The sequence below is a fragment of the Nasonia vitripennis genome (assembly GCF_009193385.2).
Source record: "Nasonia vitripennis strain AsymCx chromosome 1 unlocalized genomic scaffold, Nvit_psr_1.1 chr1_random0002, whole genome shotgun sequence".
Taxonomy (NCBI): domain Eukaryota; kingdom Metazoa; phylum Arthropoda; class Insecta; order Hymenoptera; family Pteromalidae; genus Nasonia; species Nasonia vitripennis.
This window is the reverse complement of record NW_022279588.1, coordinates 3,227,055-3,249,294: the sequence shown is the minus strand read 5'-3', so window position 1 is coordinate 3,249,294 and position 22,240 is coordinate 3,227,055. Positions and strand designations below refer to the sequence as shown.

The following is a 22,240-nucleotide window of genomic DNA, read 5'->3' as shown; positions in this document are numbered from 1 at the left end:
ATGCGTTCGGGAGTTAAAATAGAGAAATTTTTTCTTCAAATTTTTAGTGTTAAAACGTATTTATTTTTTTTTACCCACTTTATTTTAGTAAATCGGTTCTAAAATTTAATCAGTTCTTTGTTAAGTTATACTTCATGAACCTGTAAAGTTTCAGTGAAAAATATAAATGCGTTAGGGAGATATCGTGGTAACCATTTTTGCACACACACGCACGTATATACATACATACATACAAACATACATACAGATATACATTTTTTTAAAAACACTTTTCCTGACTCAGGCACCTCGAAAACATTGAAATCTTTCAAAGCCTTTGATATCGAAATTCTCAAAATCACAAAGCTTTCTCTTGGAGAAAGCAATATATGAGGGAACTTTTCAAGGAATAAAGTGGCTATTGTAATTCAGTCGTGAAAAAAATAAATATTATAAAACATAATTGTTTACTGTGAAAATTTGAATAATTATTCTCATTTCGATTAATAATTTTTTTTTCTTCAATGCAAGGGCGGAACTGCAAGTGGAGGGACAGTTATTGCATATTCTATTCAAGATATATTTAACACATAGTACTAGATGACTAAGAACATCGCACTCAGGTAGTAACGCTAACTCTGATATTGGTTAACGTGGATCATTTAGTCTTTTTTTATTAACGGAAGTCACTTTTAGCCACTATTTTTAGCCATTCATGCGATCTCAGGCGTTAACTTCCAAGAACGCTAAGAAAGTATTTGGGTTTATTAAGAATTGACAATAAATGGTGAAAAATCATGATTTACTTTAATATGGAATGTGTATCGCATAAAGTCTACATATTATTTGTATTATTGTACTGTTATTTATGAAAACAATATACATTTATTTTGAAGATAAGTGAACGTTTGAAAACTTGCAAACACAGTTGAAATATGTCTTTACTATTGATCTTCATCACCAAGCTCATGTTTTACTTTATTGAAATCAAATTCTTCGCCAGTAGCTCTTTTAAAAATATTTAAAACGTCCAAGCATGTTGTTTCAAAATGAGTGGTAGCATCATAGCTCGTTGAAACAAAGAGTTGGCTTTGCGTGCCATCATCAATTGGTTCCAGATAATCTGATACATAAACAAATTTTTGCCTTATTAATCCCAACAAATCAAGACCCGGTTTAATCTCAGATTCCGGATGTAAAGTTTCTACTGTGGTGGATACCATTGCTATAAACCATCCTTTAGCAGCGACTTGATGTGTGTAAGATACCAAGGAAACGTAAATATCTGAATTGCGATTAACCTGAAAATAACGAAAATACAATTACTACAACATTAAAAAATCGCTGCAAACTCCATTAACAGTACGGTTTCTCCAAGAAATGTCATGATTTAATGAATAGTTACATAAAATTTGTAAAATGCGTTAAAAACAACTTTACGCATACTAGTATATTTTGATACAAATGCAAAAAAGTTGATTCTACACGAGTGTGTGTAATCACATAAGTGTGAAATCCATTTTCAAACGTGTATTAAACATTTATTTTTGTCTATACTAGGGACATAAAATGCGATTTATTGCACGCGAAGCGTGTGTAAAATCGTCTTTTACGCACACTGTATCGAAAAATAATACAAGTAGTATATGGGCTGGTATGGAGAGACTGGGCGTGGCCTAGAGTGACGTCACCAGTCCCGTGGCTGGCGCCAGTTGTTTATGTAAACAGAGCCCATGTTTATATCAACAGTAGCTGATAAGGTTAATAAACATGATTTACGACCGCTACAGTCATAAACAGTCTTTTATCGATGGGTGACTTTTGTTTGTTTATTTATAAATAATTATAAATAATTTTTAAACAAAAGCTATATCACGCATACGATGCCAGCCCTCCCCCTATTACTCAAGCAGACCCGAGCGCGACTCTCTCTCTCTTTCGCTGTCTACTCCATACCGACCCCGAGCTCGAACGCACGTGCGCAACTCTCGCTATACCAGCCCGTAGCCTCCTCTCCTTTTACACTATAGTAGCCCGTGAGCTCTGGCGCGGTGGCTTCCGCCGCTGCTGTACCGGACCCGCTTCTCTCTCTCTCTCTCTCTCTCTCTCTCTCTCTCTCTCTCTCTCTCTCTCTCTCTCTCTCTCTCTCTCTCTCTCTCTCTCTCTCTCTCTCTCTCTCCCTCTCTCTCTCCCCCCTCTCTACGCCATACTCGCGCGCGTCCGCCAAAGCCGCCGTCTACCTGTCGGTCGCGTATACCTGCTGTTTGGCTTTTATTGCCCTAGCGCCGGCTCTGATCCTTTCTGCGCTGTAAAAAGAGAGATTGATCCACGTATATAATTTATATGGTGGCCCTGAAAAGGGCCGTTTGTTTTTTAAAATATATATTATTGTAATTAGCGTTTCAGCTTGCTGTAGCCGTCTTTTTCGGGGCACGAAAAGGTGTTTGTGGAAAAGGATTTTTGATTCTGTGACGAGGAGGAGGAGGAAGATTTTTTAGACAGATTATTATATCCGCTTTTCTCTGGATACGAGAAAGTGTTGGTTGAGAACCAACTCTTTCGGCGGGGTAGGCATCCGATGAAAGTTGTAAGGTACGCTACGGTTGCGGCGTGCTGTCGGTGGCTTACCTTGGACGTTGTTGTCGTCACTGTCGTTGTCGTCGCCTGCTGCTGATGATGGTGGAGGCGAAGGCGATCTCGGCGAATCTATATCCAGGATGCACGGGCAGGGCTGTCCGTTGCACTTCCAGCAGCGAAAGAGAAGGCACCTCCAGCACTGTTGCCACACGTCGTGCTCCAAACTGTCCGAACTTCGCTCGGCTTCTTGCTGTTTTTGCTGCAACAGCGCTGACATGTCCAGCATTCTCTGCTGGTAGCGCTCGAGCTGGCCGTTCAGCTTCTCCATTGCACGTTTTTTAGCTTCGATACTTGCGAGAAGCGCATCGCGTTGGGCTGCTAATTTTTTCAATTCTGCCATGATGGTGGCCACGTGTGTGCTCTCTGTAGTGACTCAGAGCGGACTGATCGGTGCAAGCAGTATCATAAACGTAAGCCGTTGGCAAACATTTCTGCACGTAGGTAGAGGGGGACCGCACCTCTCCACTCTTTGCCTTTTAACGACGTTCGTTGTCGTAAGAATGCGAGACCGTTGGTAACGCTATACACGGACTGGATTATTTGTATACACTTGAGCTTCAGCGTCATGGGCTTATCAGAAAAAATCGGAGACGGGTGAGAGCGAAAGAAAGGTTTTCAATGTCTCGCGAATCAGCTCCAGGAAGTATCGTGTGATCATGGACTCGGGCTTTGTTTTATTATCGCCAACGGATTAGTTTTCAAAACTAAGCAGAAAACGAATCATCGGATCTCCGGTAGGCACTTGAGAATGAGTGTAAACTGTTTATACAGAGATTACAGGTGTCCGGTAAGAGAGATTAAAAAGGGTCAGCCGTAGAGTCATAAAAAACTGTTTGGTCCGTGTTTGGATCTAGCGGTGGCGACGGCCCATTCTCTGAGACGTCCGCTATCCGCCTAAGGTTTATGACTGCTACGTGCCTAAAGCGCAAACAGCGTGTACGGTATCGGATTTATTTCTTTCGATCACTGGTGGCAGCCTAGATTTCTCAGCTATGGCTGTAATATGCGCTGTTTTAAAACAAATCCCCCTCTTTAACGGTTTTTCTGCTCTGCGATCTTCTTATTCGATGAAATCACTCCTAAGAAAGGCATGATATTTTCATATCAGCCCTGAGCCGTCTACAAAACTCCTCTGTACGCTAGCGCAGTCATCAGTCTCTCGAAATGCGTGTCATTGAGAGAGCCAGCTTACCACGTGTCGCAGAAATGCCCAGTGCTACGAACGAAGTTCGCGATGCGATCCTGCGCGTAGCCAACGCGCTCAAGGGACGTCACATACCTGTGCAGAGGAAGTGTACTCGCGAGTGGTACGTGCGCGTTCATCGGATGTGCGAGGAGAGGCTGCGACGCTAACTGCGCTGCTTGCTGACGCATTTCGCGTACCGCTGGATCGCCGATTTTTATCAGAGATACTTTAAACATTCTAGTGTTGTGATAAAAAAAATCATGGGCAGTTATTTGGTGGAACGCGGTGCACGCGACGTGTACTGTCTGAGGCATATCATCGAGGAACATGGTAAGTGTTTACAGTGTTCCCTACAATCAGTTAAAAAAAAAAAAAAATAGTACTATATTTTTGTTCTTCTTGTAGCTCGAATTACTCTGCAGGAGGATGCTAAGGAGAGCGACAGCGACGCAACGCTGTTTGTTGTGTCGTCACCTCCTTCACCACAGCGAGCCACATCATGCGAGGAAGAGGAGGAGGAGGAGGAAGAGGAGGAGAAGGAGGAGGAGCAGGAGGAGCAGGAACAGGAGGAGGAGGAGGAGGAGGAGGCGCAGGAGGAGCAGGAACAGGAGGAGCAGGAGGATATACAAGCTCCTATGGAGGACTCCATGGAGGATGATGCTGAGAGCGAAATAGAGGACAGCGATCACGGCGATGATCGGCCTGGCGTCTCCGAGCAGGCTGTCTACAGAGCGGGCGCTCCAGCACCGTTGAGAGGTAGCGAGCAAACGATGGAGGCTGCGATGATTCTGCTTTCGTTCCGCTACGAGCCAGCTCCCGAGTTTGGTCCTACGAGAGCCGAGGTTTTCAAGGGCTTTGCGACTCGGGATGAGACCGCTGAGGAAGTTGCGATGAATCCGCATGCACGCTTCGATCAGTACAACTCGTTCGACCGCCGTATTAATGAAAGTAAGAGAAACTTTTTTAACTTTTAAATTTTCTTAAAAAATTATTATTACTTACAATAATAATTTTTTAAGTTATCAGACGTAGTGTGAACGAAGGCATGGAGCCCTGTCCGGATGCAGATCCAGAAAATGACGCGGCTGATTTTTCAAGCTGCTGCGCTACGAATCGTGAATAACGTACGTTGGTTAAACAACTTGCTTGAAAAATCAGCAGACGAGTTATTTTCTATGACTGCGTTCGAGATGGCCGAGTTGTTCAGCGACATCATTCAATGCTACAACGGTCGTGCGGAAGAATGAAGGCTCGCTTCTTTGCAGTCGACGACGATAATGTCAGCAGCAGCAGCAAGGAAGAGGGCCCATCATCGCCGGAAATATCATCGGACTCTTCAACAGCGCTGAGCCCTACATTGTCGATGCTGCAGGAGATCGGGTTCTACGATGCGGGTCACCCGATCATCGATGACAGCACAGCGAGCGGCATATCGCAGGTAGGCGGCGGTGGTGACGGCGGCGATACCTCGAGCGAAAAGGCACCGTCGCCGAACAATAGTATTGTAAGCGGTTCTGTTGCAGCTTCTGATTCGGATCAGGAGGAGGAGGAGGAGGAGGAAGCTCGTGACGATGAGCGTTATCGTCGCTTCGAAATTATCGCGAATACGGTGCATTGCGTACGGAAATTCCGTACGGACGCTCGCCGTCTGACGCTACGGATTAAAACACCGCCGCGTGGGACCAACATGCTCAGCTGGGTTGAGTTAGCAATACGTGACATTTACGAGTATTTGCTAACTCTAATCAAAAGCGGAAGCGATCGCGTCGGTGTTTCAATCTCTAGCAAATATTTTGCAAACGGGTCAGCCGGGATCTCGTATCGTCTCGCGAGCGCACTGACTGGCGATGATTTATGGTCTGTGGTGTCTGGACTCGTTCAGAGCAACGCAAATTTTCGAGTCGACGAGTCATTTACCGTTTGTTTGACCGTCGTAGAGATGCCTGTAGGTGCAGGTGGCTCTCGACGGAAAAACTTGACCGTCGACAGCGTTTCTCAACGGTCCATCATTCAGATCGGCAATCGTGACAATCTCTGTCTGTCGAGAGCGCTCGTTGTAGGCGAGGCGAAAATCGCGCTTCAGACGAACGATACCCTGGCGATGCGAGCCGAGTGGACCGTCATCCGCGACGGTCGTAGGCAACTACAGCATGAGCGAGCTGTAAAATTGTGCCAGGATGCCAGTGTTCTCGTACCTCGCGAAGGTTGCGGTGTACGAGAGCTTCGTCAATTCCAGCATTATTTTACTGCTCGTGGTACAGCTTTAGTTGCTTACGAGAAAGACTCGATGGACAGCGGTGAAGCACCATTTTTTGACGGACACTGCGATGCCTGCACAACCGTAATATTTTTGCTCCACTCCGAGCTTCATTACGACGTGATCATCAATATTTTTGGAGCTGCGAAGGCAACATTTTTCTGTACTTTTTGCAATCGCGGCTACAGTAATATCGAGGATCACAACTGTAGGCAGCTGTGTTCGCGCTGCTTCGTCTCGCCACCCTGTAGCGAAAACGAAGCTTTGCAAAAATGCGTATCGTGCAATCGCAGTTTATTCGGCGATGTATGTTTTCGCAACCATTCGGTTGCGGGATCATACAAAGCGAAGCACAAGCGATTGTGCGATGTGCTGCAGTTTTGTCTTACCTGCTGCAAAAGCGTGAACCGTCAGCGCGGTAAGCACGAGTACGGCAAAAATTGGTGTCGACACACTGTTATAATCAACACTGTTTTATACAGCCGAAAAAAATGATGCTTCAGCGAAAAAATATCTTTATGTTTGCTACGATCTGGAAACGATGCAAGAAGCATCGTATCGAGGCGATGAAAGCATAAAGATGCACGTCCCGAATGTCTGCATTGCACAGCAAGTCTGCACGGAGTGCATAAGTTCTGACGACATTTCAGAATGGTGTCCCTCGTGCGGTGTGTGCGAGCATGTATTTACCGAAGATCCCGTTGGTCAGCTGCTACAGCTTGTAGCACGCGACAAAACGAACTTTGAAAATATAATATTCATCGCGCACAACGCACGAGGGTACGATGCGCAATTCGTATTACGACGGCTTTTCGAACGTAAAATAAATTGCGCGCCAAGCATCATACTGAATGGTCAGAAAATACTGTGCATCCGATACGGACGCACAAAGTTCATCGATAGTCTCAGCTATTTTCAAATGAAGTTGGCCGCATTGCCTGCTACATTTGGTTTAGGTGAGACTACGAAAAAAGGCTGTTTTCCGCACCTTTTTAATACCTCGGCTAACGCCGAATACCGTGGCGCCATACCGGATGCGCACTATTATTCTCCCGACAATATATCGTCGAGCGAGCGCGAGCAGTTCTTGCTGTGGCACAGCGAGATGCGTGCAGCGAACGCAGTATTCGATTTCAGCAAGGAAATCGTCGACTACTGTCGCAAGGATGTGACGATTCTGCGTCGCGCGTGTGTGGCTTTCAGAACAATTTTTCTCGAGGTCGGAGACACGGACCCGTATGTAGTGGCTACTACAATCGCGTCCACGTGCTCTCATCTCTATAGAAAAAATTTCTTAAAGCCACAGACTATAGGAATAGTCCCCAGGGGAGGGTATCGTCGCGCCGACAAGCACTCCCAAAAAGCCGTCGAGTGGCTGCTACAGTGCGAGCGAGAGATCGGTCGCGAAATCGTGCATGCAGGCAGAGCGCGCGAATATCGGCTTCCAGAGGGATTTTTGGTCAACGGATTCTTACCATCTACCAATCCAGCAGAAAATCCCATTGTTTTTGAATACCAGGGCTGCTTTACGCATGGCTGCCCTGAATGTTTCAAAAACAATCGCAACAAGCCGAATGCCTGGGGTCATAATTTCGACGCGTTGCTCGAGAATACACGCGCTAAAATTGCGCAGATCCAACAGCTCGGTTACGAGACGCGCGAAATTTGGGAGTGTGAGTTTGACAGAGTCAAGCGTGAAAACCCCGAAATCACCATGTACGTGTCGGAACATCCGCTCATCAGCAAAATAACGCTTAATCCTTGTGACGCGTTCTTCGGCGGACGGACCGAAAATTTCGTCGCAATTTACGATGCTAAGCCAGGCGAGCGTATTCTGTATACAGATATATGATCGCTGTATCCTTACGTTTGTAAACGAGGCAGATTTCCGCTCGGTCATCCAAAGGTTTACGTCGGCGAGGAATCTGATGAGCTGACGGGTGGCAATCTCAACAATTTTTCGGCCATAGATGGGCTGGTAAAATGTAAGGTTTTACCGTCGAGAAAATTGTATCAGCCTCTTTTGCCGATAAAAATGCACGGCAAGCTTCTCTTCGCACTGTGTCGTACATGCTGTGAAGAGATGCGGCAGAGCGATTGTTGCCACTCGGATGCGAGTCAGCGAGAGTTCAGCGGAACCTGGGTGGTGGATGAGCTGCGAAAAGCCATCGAACTCGGCTATACTATAACTGAAATATTCGTCATATGGCAGTATAGTATGACCGAGTACGATCCGCTCACAGGTGAAGGAGGACTTTTCGCTGGCTACATTTACACTTTCTTGCGATTAAAGCAGGAAGCATTGGGGTTTCCAACTTGGTGCGTTGACGCGGAATGGAAAGCGCGTTACGTTCGCGAGTATCGCGAAAATGAGGGGATATCGCTTGATCTGGAAAAAATCGCGAAAAACCCTGGCCTGCGCACTGCTGCGAAGCTCTGTCTGAACTCGTTCTGGGGTAAGTTCGGACAGCGCGGTAATTTAAAACAGACGGTGATCGTCAAGGAGCGCGAAGACCTCCTTAAACTTCTAACGACCGAGGATAAAGAGGTCTTGAGTCTCCTGCTGGTCAACGAGGAGGTGATGTACGCGAGCTGGCAGTACATCGACGATGCTGTGGAGTCTACTCAATATACGAACGTAGTTATAGCAGCCTACACGACAACTCTGGCCCGCTTGAAACTATTTTCGTATTTGGAGAAGCTCGGCAAGCGAACGCTGTACTGCGACACTGATTCGTGCATATTTGTGTGCAACGAAAACGCACAAGAATACAGGCCCCCGTTAGGCTCGTTGCTCGGCGATATGACCAACGAGCTCGACGAAGGGACTTATATTACGAAATTTTACGGCTACAGAACCGTGAATTCGAGAACTGGCGAGGTATCCAAAAAATGTAAGTCAATGGTATCTCGCTAAATTTCTCGAATTCTTTGAGAATAAATTATCCTAGCATTAAGAGTACGATTGAAAATTATTTTAAGCCTGATGAAGAGAATGAATGCATTAATCTTAAGTTTAATTCTATTAAAAGATTGCCAGATCACACTGTCGTCACGCGAGAAGAGGTCAAATCATGTAGCATAGTTCTAAAAAGCGTAGGTATGTTACTCCCGGGTTATCGCTCCCGTACGGTTACAAAAGTTAGGTATAGTATGTAAGTTGTTTGTGAATAAATAAAAGTAAATTTAAGAATCTCGTTTTTGTATTAGTTTTAAGTAATATAAATTGTTCTGCGTTATGTTTAATATATTTATAATAAAAATAAAAGTATTTTAAACTTTTTCTTGTAATTATAACATCCTTCTCGCTCCTTTACCCACTCACCATCGTACGCTTATAGACGAGCCGTACATGCACGCGTATAGACGGCTCGCCCGCGGATGATACTCGTAGCCGCTAATATACGCTTATAAGCGGCCCGCATGAGTACACGCGTATACGCGGCCCGCGCCCGCGCCCGCGCCCGCCGCCGCCCTCCGCGGTAGAGGAATAATATTAATAAAAAGCGCTTTTCGGGAAGAGAGCGCTTTAGTCGAAAAGATGGATACGCGTTGGAAGCATCCTTTTACGGCGTGCATAGCAGGACCAACAGGAGCTGGAAAAAGCTGGTTTCTGAAAAAATTTCTCGAGCATCTCTCGAACATGTGCGATGTTCGCTTCGACAGGGTTCTGCTCTACTATACCGAGTGGCAAGAGACGTACCGCAGTGAATTCAAACTTAGCGGGAGTGCTGCTATACCTATCGAGTTTCGAGAGGGACTTCTGCAGCGAAGCGATTACTCCGTGGATACGGAAAAGAAAAAATTACTGATTCTCGACGACTTGATGCGAGAATCGTCGAACGATATAGTTCTGGATTTGTTCTCGCGTTCGTCTCATCATTTGAATTTGTCGGTCTTTCTGGTGACGCAGAATATTTTTCACCAGGGAAAGTCTCAGCGCGACATAAGTTTAAATTCAAAGTATCTTGTTATATTTAAAAATCCTCGCGACAGAGCTCAGATTCGGCATCTCGTGCGACAAATTTATCCGGAAGATTCGAGGTTTCTGCAGGAGGCTTACATAGACGCTACGCGCGGACCTCACTCCTATCTTTTTCTCGATCTAACTCAAGCAGCCGTGGACGAGTATAGGGTTCGCACGTGTATATTCCCAAGCAACGATATTCAGTACGCCTACGTGCCGAAATTCGGTAATAAGTAAAAATACAAAATAGGTGTGCAGAGCTCTCGGCATAGACAGTAGGCGAGAAGCTATGGCGCCAACAACATCTAAGAAGAAACAGGCTGGCTGTTGTATACCCGTGGCTGCGCTCGACACTAAGCATTTCAACAGAAAACGAGTAGCTGTACTGAACGCTCTTTGTCACACGGACGGTCAACAACGTACGGCTCTTTTACGCACAGCCGACAAGAGACTCGTGCGTTGCATATGCGAATGCGCTTTGAATATCTTGCAAGGTGTGATCAAAATCAAAGACTCGCATAAACGACGACTCAAAAAGCACAAAAACGTGCTGAGAAAATTGACGATTTGCAATAATAAGAAATCTGTTAGCGATTGGCAGAAAAAGAAACGAGTTCTCGTACAGCACGGTGGTGCTTTCTAGCCACTTCTACTCGCACCTATTATCGGGACTCTTGTCTCGAATTTATTTAATTCAAAGTCAGCAGCAGCAGCAGCAGCGGAAGACTAAAATGGATCGTGCGAGAAAAATGATTATCGTGCCCGAAGATATGTTTTCGCGCATGCAAAACGTTCAGCCAGCAGCAGCACCGCCAGTAGTAAACGAGTCGTGTGAAAACTCTGTTCAAACGTGCGGCGACAATCTCTCAAGACTCGATTCCGAAATGCACACAATTCTACATTCGAATAAATTTACAGATGAGCGTGAAAAATGTCAAAACTATTTACAAGTACTGCGGCGATATCTGTTTTTCAAAGATTCCGAACGTCACGCTGAACACGATTACGAGCGCGACGTCGACGAAATAGAGGCCACATCGGCACCAATGACTGAAGATATAATACTCGACAGCGTGCCCAAGAGTTACGCTCAAAAAACGCGCCTTCTGCTGAAACACTGGAAAACCGTTGCCGGCGATCGTATCAAGTGGGATAGCAATGGCAGAGTCAGTATATACGGCCGGCCCATACAAGATTCCAACATTATAGAACTGATTAGCGATGTTGTCGCACGCAGGAAAAAAACACTGGATCAGTCGGAAGTGCCCATCGGCCGTTTACCTTTCGTCAAATTCATCAAGACAGTCGACACGCCGATGAAGCTGATTGGAAACCCGGAAATAGTGAAAACTGGTAAAAATTTGACAAAACCGAATAATACAGCGAAACGACGACTGGCTAGTAAAGAGAGTATCGACGCGTTGATGGAAATACACAACTCTAGCAGCACCAGCAGCAGCAGCGAATCACCGGCATCGCCTGCTTTGACGAGAAATCAAGCAAAGAACAAGTGGCTACGTCTCGCAAACTTTTAAGCATGGCGTCGTCGTCGTACGAGCAGCAATACTATGATGTCTCGCATGAGGCTGGTTACGCGGGTGCGCGCAATCTCGTGCATGTAAATCGAAAAGGCAAATTATTTAGCGCGGCTGACACGCGGGAGAAAGAACGTATATACGAGTGGCTTAGTAATCAAGACGCCTATACTCTTCACAGACCCGTTAAGCGTAAATTTCCGCGATTAAGTTACAACGTGAGCAACATTGACGACGTATGGGAGTGCGATTTGCTTCAATTAACCACGATCAAAGAGCACAACGACGGATACTGTTACCTACTCGTAGTGGTGAACGTATTGAGTAAACATGCGTGGCTGGAGCCTCTACGCGATAAAACTACAACCAACGTCACCGCAGCCTTCGGACGAATACTCGAACGCAGCAACGGTCGCGTCCCGATACTCTTATAATCCGACAAGGGTAAGGAGTTTGTAGGCTCGACGTTTCAGGAATTTTTGAAAAAACGCGACATCAAATTCCGTACAGCTAGAAACCCCGATATCAAAGCGGCTGTGGTGGAAAGACTAAACCGTACTATACGCGAACGAATGTGGCGATACTTTTCTCACAATAACACGCAACGTTACATCGACGTGGTGCAGAAAATCATCGAGGCTTACAATTATACGCAACACAGCGGTACAAAGATGCGCCCCTGTGACGTGAGCATCTACAATGCTGCGAAAGCGCGCAAAAATTTAGCGAAAAGAGCTCATCTGCAATCGACTTACGAGAATCGCGAAAAGATGGCGTCAGGTGTAATCAATAAATACAAGCCCGGATCTTACGTACGCATTAGTCGCACGAAAAATACTTTCGAGAAGGGATACGAAAAAAACTTTAGCGAGGAAGTTTTCAAGATTAAGCGCATATCCAACAGACAGCAGTTACCGACGTTTATCCTGGAAGATTTGAACGGCGAAGAGATTGACGGCTTTTTCTATCTCGAGGAGCTCGCTCATGTTGGCACGAAACGCATGTCGGACGCTGCAGGGCAATTCAAAATAGAACGCGTAATTCGTACAAAGGATCGTGGCTCGAAGAAGCAGCTACTCGTCAAGTGGGCTGGCTATCCGGATAAATTCAACTCGTGGATCAAAGCCTCTGAAGTACAAAAAATTTAAAAATGGACCAGAACGATTTTTACCTAGTTCTGCCTAGCAACAGCAGTATGACGTACTACAACGAACACGCCACCAGCTGCTTTACAACGCAACTCTCGCGCGAGCTCAGACTCAGCGGGAATTGGACCGTTGAGCTCGTCGATTCGATTCACGTGCCGAGTACTGTCACGCACATTCAAGAATCGGACGCCTTTTACACGTTTAAACAGTCGGAAAAGGCAGAGCAGGAAACGCATTTTTTTCCGCACGGCATTTACGACAAGATCGAGCAACTAGCCAACGAAATAAATAAATCAGCCGCCTTTCACTATCACCTGCACCTCGAAGTTGCACCCTTTCAAAAGGGCTACTACATGCAACAGCGCAAGTGTGCCTGCGTTGATCAGCATCAGACAACGTTTAACGAAAAAATTTGCCGTATTTTCGGTTTCGAAGATTCCGAGACTCATCAATGGGTAGTGTAGTCGTGCTAGGAAACAGACCAGCATCGCTTTCCCGAGCTATTCCCGATCAGCTCTACGTGTACACGGATGTATGCGAGCCACACCCTGTAGGCGACACTCAAGCTGCTCTACTGCGTACAGTTTCCGTGGATAGTGCAAAGTACAAATTCGGCAGTAATATCGTGAGACCTTTTGCACCTGCTCATTATATTCCACTTTTACATCACAGTTTTCGCTCGATTGTCATAGATATAAGGGATCAGCACGGAGTGCGAATACCATTCGAATATGGAACGCTGACGGTTACGCTTCAGTTTAAACGTAATCGCTAGAGAGAGAGAGAGAGAGAGAGAGAGAGAGATAGAGAGAGAGAGAGAGAGAGAGAGAGAGATTAGATTAGATTAGATTAGATTTATTTGCTGTACAATGTGTTGTACAATACTTGTATATATCGATACATAATTTAAAGTTTAATTGGATTGAGGATATGTGTGTAGGTGTGCTTGAAGGTGTGTGTGTATGTGTGTGTGTGTGTGTGTGTTTGTAGTTTTGTTTAATGATGGTGATGTATGAGACTGTATGAGAGGTAAGTGCTTGGTTTGCTATGAGGATGATTACGAATTACGAATTTTCAAGGCTAAAAAAGTATTTTTTAGCCTCGCTTTTGAAATGATTGATGGGTATGATGTCTCGTAATCGTGAGGGTAATGAATTCCAAACGTATGCGGCGATTATGTGAAATGAATTCCTCAGCGCCTCCGACGAGAAAGGAGGTATGTCTAGCGGTATCGCTTCACCCCTCACAGGACGGAGTGCGACGTGGAAGTCAAAGTAGGCAATTAAATAAGATGGTTTAGCATTGTTAAAGAGCTTTCGCAAGAAGCAGGCCGCAAAGTACTTCCTACGTCCGGCAGTGGTGAGCCATTGCAGCTCGCGCCTGTAAGGCGAGATGTGCTCGCCCCTCTTAAGACCATAGATGTAACGTATACCTGTGTTAACCAGTCTTAGTAGTTTAATGTCGAGTTCTTGTGTCAAGTTGCAGTAAACCAGTGAGCAGTAGTCTATGATCGGGAATAGTAGGGCCTGGACGAGGTGTTTACGCAGACCGAGGTTCGTGCTTTTCCTGAAAAAGTATAGCCTATACATAAGAGAGTGAGCACGCCTACACATTTGTGTTACGTGTTCTTTCCAGGTTAGTTTGGAGTCAAGCACGACCCCCAGGCTGCGCACAGAAGATTCAAAATCAACCCGGGCTCCCCCTATATTGATGTACGTGTTAGCCATTGTAGGTAGAGCATTGATATAGTAGGGCGAGCCCAGGACGATCGCCTTAGTTTTGAGGACATTGAGTTTTATGTTGTTATGCCCAGCCCAGCACCTTATCCTCTCGGCATTAGCTCTCATTCTGTCGGAACAGGAGTCAAGATCCTCGAGGTGGCACTGGGTGTAGATCTGCAGGTCATCCGCATAGATCAGATGTGCAATATCCACGTCCAGACAGAGGCTTATGTCATTGACGTACAGTGCAAAAAGTAGAGGGCCCAGTACGGATCCTTGTGGGACTCCCGTATTGAGCGGAAGGTAAGAGGATAGTTGATTGTCGTCACCAATGACGGCCTGCCGTCTGCCCGTGAGATAAGATGCAATCCATCGGATGACCTGCTTAGAAAAGCCGAAAGAGGTTAGCTTTCTAAGGAGCTTGGCGTGACACACAGTGTCAAACGCCTTGCTAAAATCAAAAAGAAGAAGAAGTGTGACCTTCTTTTTGTCTATTCCAAGCCTGACATCATCAGTCAGCTTTATTAAGCCGGACTGTGTGCTGTGACCGGTACGAAAACCTGTCTGTAGGTCATCAAGGAAGAGCCTAGTTTCCAGGTAATGAGAAAGCTGCCTATGTACCAGCCACTCCAGCGCCTTGGATAGAAAACATAAGAGTGAGATCGGACGATAGTCAGTAGTGGATTTTGGAGAACTGACTTTGTTGAGTGCACGAACCAGTGACCTTTTCCAGTCCGAGGGGAAGCATGACTCGCTCAAGGACAGGTTAAAGATACGACATAATATGGGCGCCAGTACTGGCATGGCCTTGGAGACAACAACCTGTGGGATGCCATCAGTTCCCCTGGCCTGAGAGGTGAAATGCTGAACTGCGGCCAACACGTCCGATTCCGTAATCTCACTGAAGCTGAAGTGGACAGGATATTCCAGACTATCAAGTGATTGCAGTTGTTCGTCGACAGAAGGGGCGAGTGGATCATTGGATATCCCGCTGAAGTATCTGTTAAGATCATCTGTTGAGAAGCGAGATGGAGTGATTTCCTTGGAGGTGGTGATTCCAAGTTTCTCGAGTTCTCTCCAGATTTCTCCTACATCTGTTATGTTTGATAGTCGTGAGTGATAGTAGTTCAGTTTGGCTTCCTCGACCTGCTTATGTGCGTTATTTACTGCTTGTGTATAAAGAAGTTGATCTCGAGGATGACGTGTCCTGCGAAATATCATGTATAGTCTGTCCCGCTCAGTCACAAGGTCTCGAAGAGCCGAGGTGAACCACGGGTGTCGTGTGGGTCCTGGCGTTACAGTCCGTAATGGGGCGAGCTGATTGATGGCGTTTGTTAGGTTGGTGTTGAGAGTGTTGATGCATGCGTCAAGGGATGATGTGTCGATTGTAGACCAGTCACATGTGTTGAGGTAGTTGTTTAGTTTTTCAGCACTGATGCCTTTGTAATTTCTATAGGAGTATGTTCTAGGTACTTGTCGTGGAGTTTGCACGTCGAGTGTAGCCGTAATGAGGTCATGTCCGTTTATGAATGGTGAGTCAGTCTTCCAGTGTGAAATTAGGCAATCCTGTTCGTCGACCAGGCAGAGGTCGAGCCATGTGTCAGAGTTTTGCTTGTGGTGCGTAGCACCATAGGGCACCGGTTTGAGGGAGTTCTCTTCTATGAGGGCCTTGATGAACTTGGCATCTTCTGAGGAGGAGAGTTGATCTGCGTTAAAATCTCCCATTATAACTTTCGTGGAGTAGTTGTGCATGTGACTATTCAGCTGTTCAATGAAATTGTTTCCTTGTAAGAAGGGCGCGTGTGGTGGCCGATACACAACCGCCACGAAAATAGGTGGGACTCCCTTCGCAGTGATCTCACAGAAGAGATACTCCGGGTAGCCTGGCTTTCCCGTCCAGATCCCGTCGGATGAAGATATTATTGTAGCAGTCAGCGTGTTGTGGATGTAGAGGGCCACTCCTCCACCGTTTCTGTTTCTGTCTCGTCTGTGTAGCGTATAGTTAGTCAGTGTGGGAATCGAGGTTACTTTATCATTGAGCCAGGTTTCTGTTACAGCTATTACGTGAAAATTGGGACGAGTAGACAAAAAGAGTCTTATCACTTCAATGTGCCCCGTGAGAGAGTTCGCATTGAAGTGACAGACCCGCAGTCCTTCTGACAGAGTTACCTTGGAGTGTGAAGATTTCGCGATCGATGAAGTTGATGATGGTGGTTTGGGTGGAATGAGGTGTATGTATTTTAGTTGATGTTGTTGTTGTTGCTGTTGTTTGGTGGTGTCCGAGATAAAAAATTATCTAGGTGTTCCTCGGTTTCGATGACGACGGCGCGGTTGTCGTTGAAGCGGATGTAGAGCTTGCCATTCCTCACGTATGTACGACATCCTTCCCTCCTCTTGACCTCCATCCGCGCTCTGACCCTCAGCTTGTGCACCTCTGGGGGAAGGAGCGGATTGATGTTGATTAGCCACTGGTGGTCTGCAGCTGGGGCTCGCGCTTCCTCCAGTAGGTCTGCATCCAGCTCCGCTGTGTGGAGCTTGCGCTTTCTGGCCTTCGCAGCTATTATTGAGCAGGCGAGGGCATGTGACGCCAGAGTGACAGCAAGAGGTGGCATTCTGGCTGAGTTGTCAGCGGCTGTGTCCAGTCTTCCCATAACCCTCGCTCTTACTACGTCTCGTTGGAGAACTGTGGGGTCCAGCGCAGTGAGCACCGCATAAGCCAGCAGCCGCAATGAGGATTCCTCAGTGTATCGGAGCCCCGTAATCACAACGACATTGTCGTTGTTGGTGTGCTCCTGCTGCCTTTTGATGACGGATATTTCCCTGCGGAGGTGAGCCAGTTCGTTGTAGTTGCCGTCGTGAGGTGTGCCGTTACTGCTGTTGGTTGGCTGCGGGATAGCAAGATTCCTCGATGCCAGGTCTTCTAGCTTTGCCTGCAGCTCACTGATGTTTTTCTCAGCATCATTAATGCGAGAAGTAAGCTGCGGCAGGTCATCAAGGGCCTTGAGCCTCTGCTCTAGGGGAGCCAGCCTTTGCTCAATCTCGGTCATCCTCTTCGCCATCTCGTTTTGAGTCTTCAGGGATGCCTCCTGTTTCTTGCGGATGTCAGCTAGAGCCTCTAGGATATTTTTAAGGGAGCTCTCGATCGTCGAGGGTGTTGTTTGACGAGCAGGAGATCCATTTCGAGATGGGGCGCGAGATTGTGGTGCAGAGCTGTAGGGCTTGGTCGTTGCCTGCTTAGATGTAGATTTAGGCCCTGCCAGCGATAGATTGAGCTGCGAGGAGTTAAGCCTTTTCTTGGCCTGCTCCATCTCCACTTCCTCCATACAAATCGCGCCGTCGCAGGTCAGGACCGCCTTACCTCTGACCTTTGAAGATGTGAATGTAACACACTTGGAGTGGTAATGTGTGTTACATATATCACATTTCTTAGGGGCCTTGTTCTTAATGATGTTATTGCATTTTCCGCAGGTCTCGTATCCCGCATCGTCGTTTCCCGCATTCATTGTGCTCATCTCGTTGTTTCTCACCGTAGTTGGTGATCTGACCTCTAGGTGGAGCAATGGTGAGAGAAGAGAGAGCGTTTACCGACCTTAAACTGAGTGGCGCCGCGACGGTGTTCAGTCTGCTCACTAGATGGCAACAGGTGGTCGAAACGTTGAGAGAAAGCCGTGCGGGAAAAGAGCCAAACCGTGCGAGGTGTTTTGAGGTTAGAAAATTACGGCAGATGTTCTCGGAAAAAGCAGGCAAGAGTAGAATGCAGCCTCCAGCAATTTATTAATTGGCCTGAAGGTTGCAATTAGTAGCGTGCAACACTCTATAAAAGAAGACGCCCGGAGGCAGCGTGCGGCAGTAAAAGAACGTGAAAACAGGAGATAGCAGGCAAAGCAGTTGTACTCACGTGATCGCAGCGCCAGAGAGAGAGAGAGAGAGAGAGAGAGAGAGAGAGAGAGAGAGAGAGAGAGAGAGAGAGAGAGAGAGAGAGAGAGAGAGAGAGAGAGAGAGAGAGAGAGAGAGAGAGAGAGAGAGAGAGAGAGAGAGAGAGAGAGAGAGCAACGCTATGATACGATGAGATGATCAAGTGAGACACGTCTATTCCGGTTCAACGTATCAGCGCGGACGAGGTGTAGGTGCATGGCTCGGAGGTTTATTTCGCAAAATTCTTCCGTACATCGCTTCCGGTACCAGAGCTGTGGGCAAAGAGACTGTGCGCACAGGCATCAACGTGTTGGACGACGTTGCAACGGCTCGAATTTCAAGGAGGCGTTCAAATATCGTACTAAAGAGTCAGGAAACAAATTGAAGAGAAAAGCCGGTGAAAAGATAGCAGAAATGATGAAAGGCTCTGGTTACAAATCACGCGCAGTGCATGGAAGGCGTCAGTTGAGAAAGACACGTACATTGAGTACAATCGGCTCTAGCAAAAAACGCAAACAACATACGGCAGGACGGAAGAAGAGAGTCACGAGAAAAACGAAGAAGAGGCCTAAAAAGAGAAGTACTCAGCAGCAGCATCAGCAGAGTTTGAGAAGTGTTACGGATATTTTTGGTCCTAGGCGTATTTAGTTTGGGGTAAAAATGGCATTTTTAGATTCTCACTCGACGGAATGCATGTCCAGCGAGCTGGATCTTTCGACGCTTCCAGCCACCCAAACGTCCATTGAAAGCAGCAGCTTTCTGCATTATAAGCCTGTGTCGTCTCTTAGCGACGATGTCGACGCACCATTGGAATTTGTCGTGCCGGCAGGTAGCGAGCATTACTTTGATCTGGCTCACACTATGCTTCATGTTCAAGCTAAAATCGTACCCACCGCCGAGGCTACCGCAACGACCGAAGACCTTAAAGTAGGACCGATGAACAATTGCATGCATTCAATGTTCAATCAGATTGACGTTTTTTTCAATCAGAAAATTGTTTCGCCGCCTAATAACGCCTATCCTTACAGAGCGTAGATCGAGACGCTTCTCAACTACGCTCCGGCTGCTAAAGAGTCACATCTTACAGCGAGTCTGTGGTACGACGACACGAGCGACGGTTTCGATTCGCCAGCTAATGCGGTGAGCACTGCCACAGCACCTATGATCGTGAACGTGATAGTGAGGAGTAAGGATGCTTTTTGTCTGATGGACGCAATAACCGATGGAAAATTCAAACTCAGTATCAAAGAAGCTACACTCAAAGTTCGCAGAGTAAAAATCAGTCCTGGAGTTTTACTGGCTCATGCGCAAGCATTATCGAAAACCACGGCTAAATATCCCATAACGAGAGTCGAAGTTAAGTCGTTTACTCTTCACTCGAGAATATTGGGTGATTCGATCGACAACGTTATACGCGGTCAGCTGCCGAAGAGAATAATCTTGGGCTTTGTGGAAAACAAAGCATTCAACGGAAACCGCGTGTTAAACCCTTTTAATTTTCAACACTTCTCTATAAATTATATTTCTCTCTACGTCGACGGCGTACAAATTCCAAGCAAACCTTTGCAGCCACGTTTCACGGGTCTCGACAAACTCTACATTGACGCTTTTCAAACACTTTACACGGGCACAGGCGTGCATTTTCTCAACGAAGTATTACAAAGGCAATTTTTTGACGGCCTTCGATCTCTCTCCTGATTTATCGGCACACTGTGCCACACATTGGAATCTCGTGCGCTCGGGTACCATACGCATAGAAGTGAGATTTGAGACGGCTCTTCTCACTGCTATCAACTGTATCGTTTACGCAGAGTACGACAACGTTCTGGAAATCGACTCTAGTCGCCAAATCGTAACGGATTTTAGCGCTTGATGCGCACGCACACTCCATCGCAGCGCCTCAAAAAAAAAAAAAATTTTTTTTTGATTCGCGCTTCATAATGCGAGCGCGTTGACAGTCTGCAGTTAGTCTCCCTTTAAAAACAGCCAGCACCTAACGTACTTGAGCAGCAACAGCATCATTGTCATCATGACAGACTACGTGATCGATATTCAAGGCTTTTGGGATATAAATAAAAAATTTACTCCCAAAGAAGTCGGAGTTTTATCTCTCCAGAGCCGTATAGTTGGTCATTGGACCATTCGCGCGCCGTGCAGTTTTACCGAATTACCCGCGGATATGCAGCAGACGAATAATTACTGCACTCTCGATGTACACGGTTTAGAGTGGCACGATGGAGATATCTCCTTCAAGAATCTGCGTCTTAATCTGTGCAACCTGGTGAAAGACGCGCGCCGTATATACGTGCGTGGCCAGGCAAAAGCCAAGTTTTTGGAAAAAGTAGTGGCTCGAAGAATCATCAATTTAGAAGATTTTAGTGCGCCTTCGTTTGACGAACTCTCTATGCAATTCCCTAACGTCTTGCTGTGTACCAGCCACGGTATCAAGAAATTCGAGAACAAGAAAAATTTTTGCGCACTGCGTCGAGCCTATCAAATCGAAGCGACCCGTACGACATAAATAGCCAAGTAATGTACCAAGCTATATTAGATTACGATCGGCTGCAGATGGAGAGATATCACTATCTCGAAAGATTTCGTGCTAGCGACGTTGTGGACGGAATTAAAAAAGAAGCTGACGAGAAAAAAGACGGTGCGGTAGAAGAAGAGTACGTAGATGCACCATCATCATGAATACACGTCAAATAATCACAGCTATTAGAGGATTAAAAGCCGATTCAATAAGAGTGTACGCTGCTAATCACGTTCCGAAATTGCTATCCACACCGACAGCTATTGTAACGAATCTCGACACCTCCGATCAGCCAGGATTACACTGGGTTATCATCTTCATAGATAAAAATGGATACGGAATTTACTTTGACAGCTACGGAGTTGCAACCGTATCAAAGTATCATCTTGATCGACTCGGAAAAAACTGCACGCGATTCGACTGGAATAAAAAGCAAGTGCAGAGCGTCGACTCTAAAGTATGTGGCGAGCACTGCATTATGTTTCTGTATCATATGTGTAGTGGCATTTCTCTGCGAAAATATCTACGTTTTTTTCCATCAGACTTTGTCAAGAATGACGGATTAGCCGTTAAGTTTTATCGAAGGCTCATGAGAAGAATGCAAAATAAAACAATGCGTCATCGCCATCATCGAGTCAACGCATTCCCACACACGAGTTCTACAGGACGGGGTTACTGTAATCAGATCTGCACAGCCAAGACCGGCTGTTTGTTATATGAACGTTAAACAAAACAACTTCTATCGATATCAAACGTGTCTCGTTTCACTATGGAATGTAAATACTGTAACGGTCGTTTCTAGAAAGAACTGCGACTCGTTGACGCTCGCTCTTTGTCCTCCCATTCTTTATAAAGGTGTCGTGGCGCAGTCGCCAGCCATCAGTCGTAAGAACACTCTCGTCAAGTAGACCTCGTGTGTAAAAAATCTTTGCAATGGATTCAGCAGCAGCAGCAGCACCAAGTGCCGAGTCTTGGAAAAATAAGCCGATCACCTGCAACTTGTTGTACTCGACGACGTACGCGCTTAACAAATCAAACTGCAAGCGTGCAACCATAGGCCTGGAGTATTACGGAGGTTACTACAGAGCAGTGTTAAAAATTTATGCCAATGGATCGCCTGCCAAGTATGTGACACTCGACACACACAGCTGGGAAGTGATCAAAGATCAGATGGAGGCTATGGATGCATATCTGAATCACTCCTTCACGTTCTACCAGGATTTTGGAAATCCTAGCAAGATCCTCCTCCCAAATCACGATGTCACATTCACAAACAGCTTCGGAGCAAGAGCGATCGGCATCACGAGAGGCCAACACCAACATCAGCACCTACAGCAGAAATGACAACCCACAACGGTCAGC

At 46.2% G+C, this 22,240-nt stretch overlaps 1 protein-coding gene across 2 annotated transcripts in view; it reads right to left on the bottom strand.

Moving 5' to 3' along the window:
- Positions 1–762: 762 nt before the first annotated feature.
- The window catches only part of LOC100117809 (rab GDP dissociation inhibitor beta), a 139,690-nt gene continuing 118,212 nt past the window's right edge, over positions 763–22,240 (bottom strand). The window contains exon 5 of one of the 2 annotated variants that reach the window (XM_031924854.2): positions 763–1,280. In XM_031924854.2, the coding sequence (XP_031780714.1) occupies positions 924–1,280 (357 nt within the window). In that variant the 3' untranslated portion in view covers positions 763–923. The remainder of the gene's footprint in view (positions 1,281–22,240) is intronic. The other variant, XM_031924885.2, reaches the window with a different exon arrangement.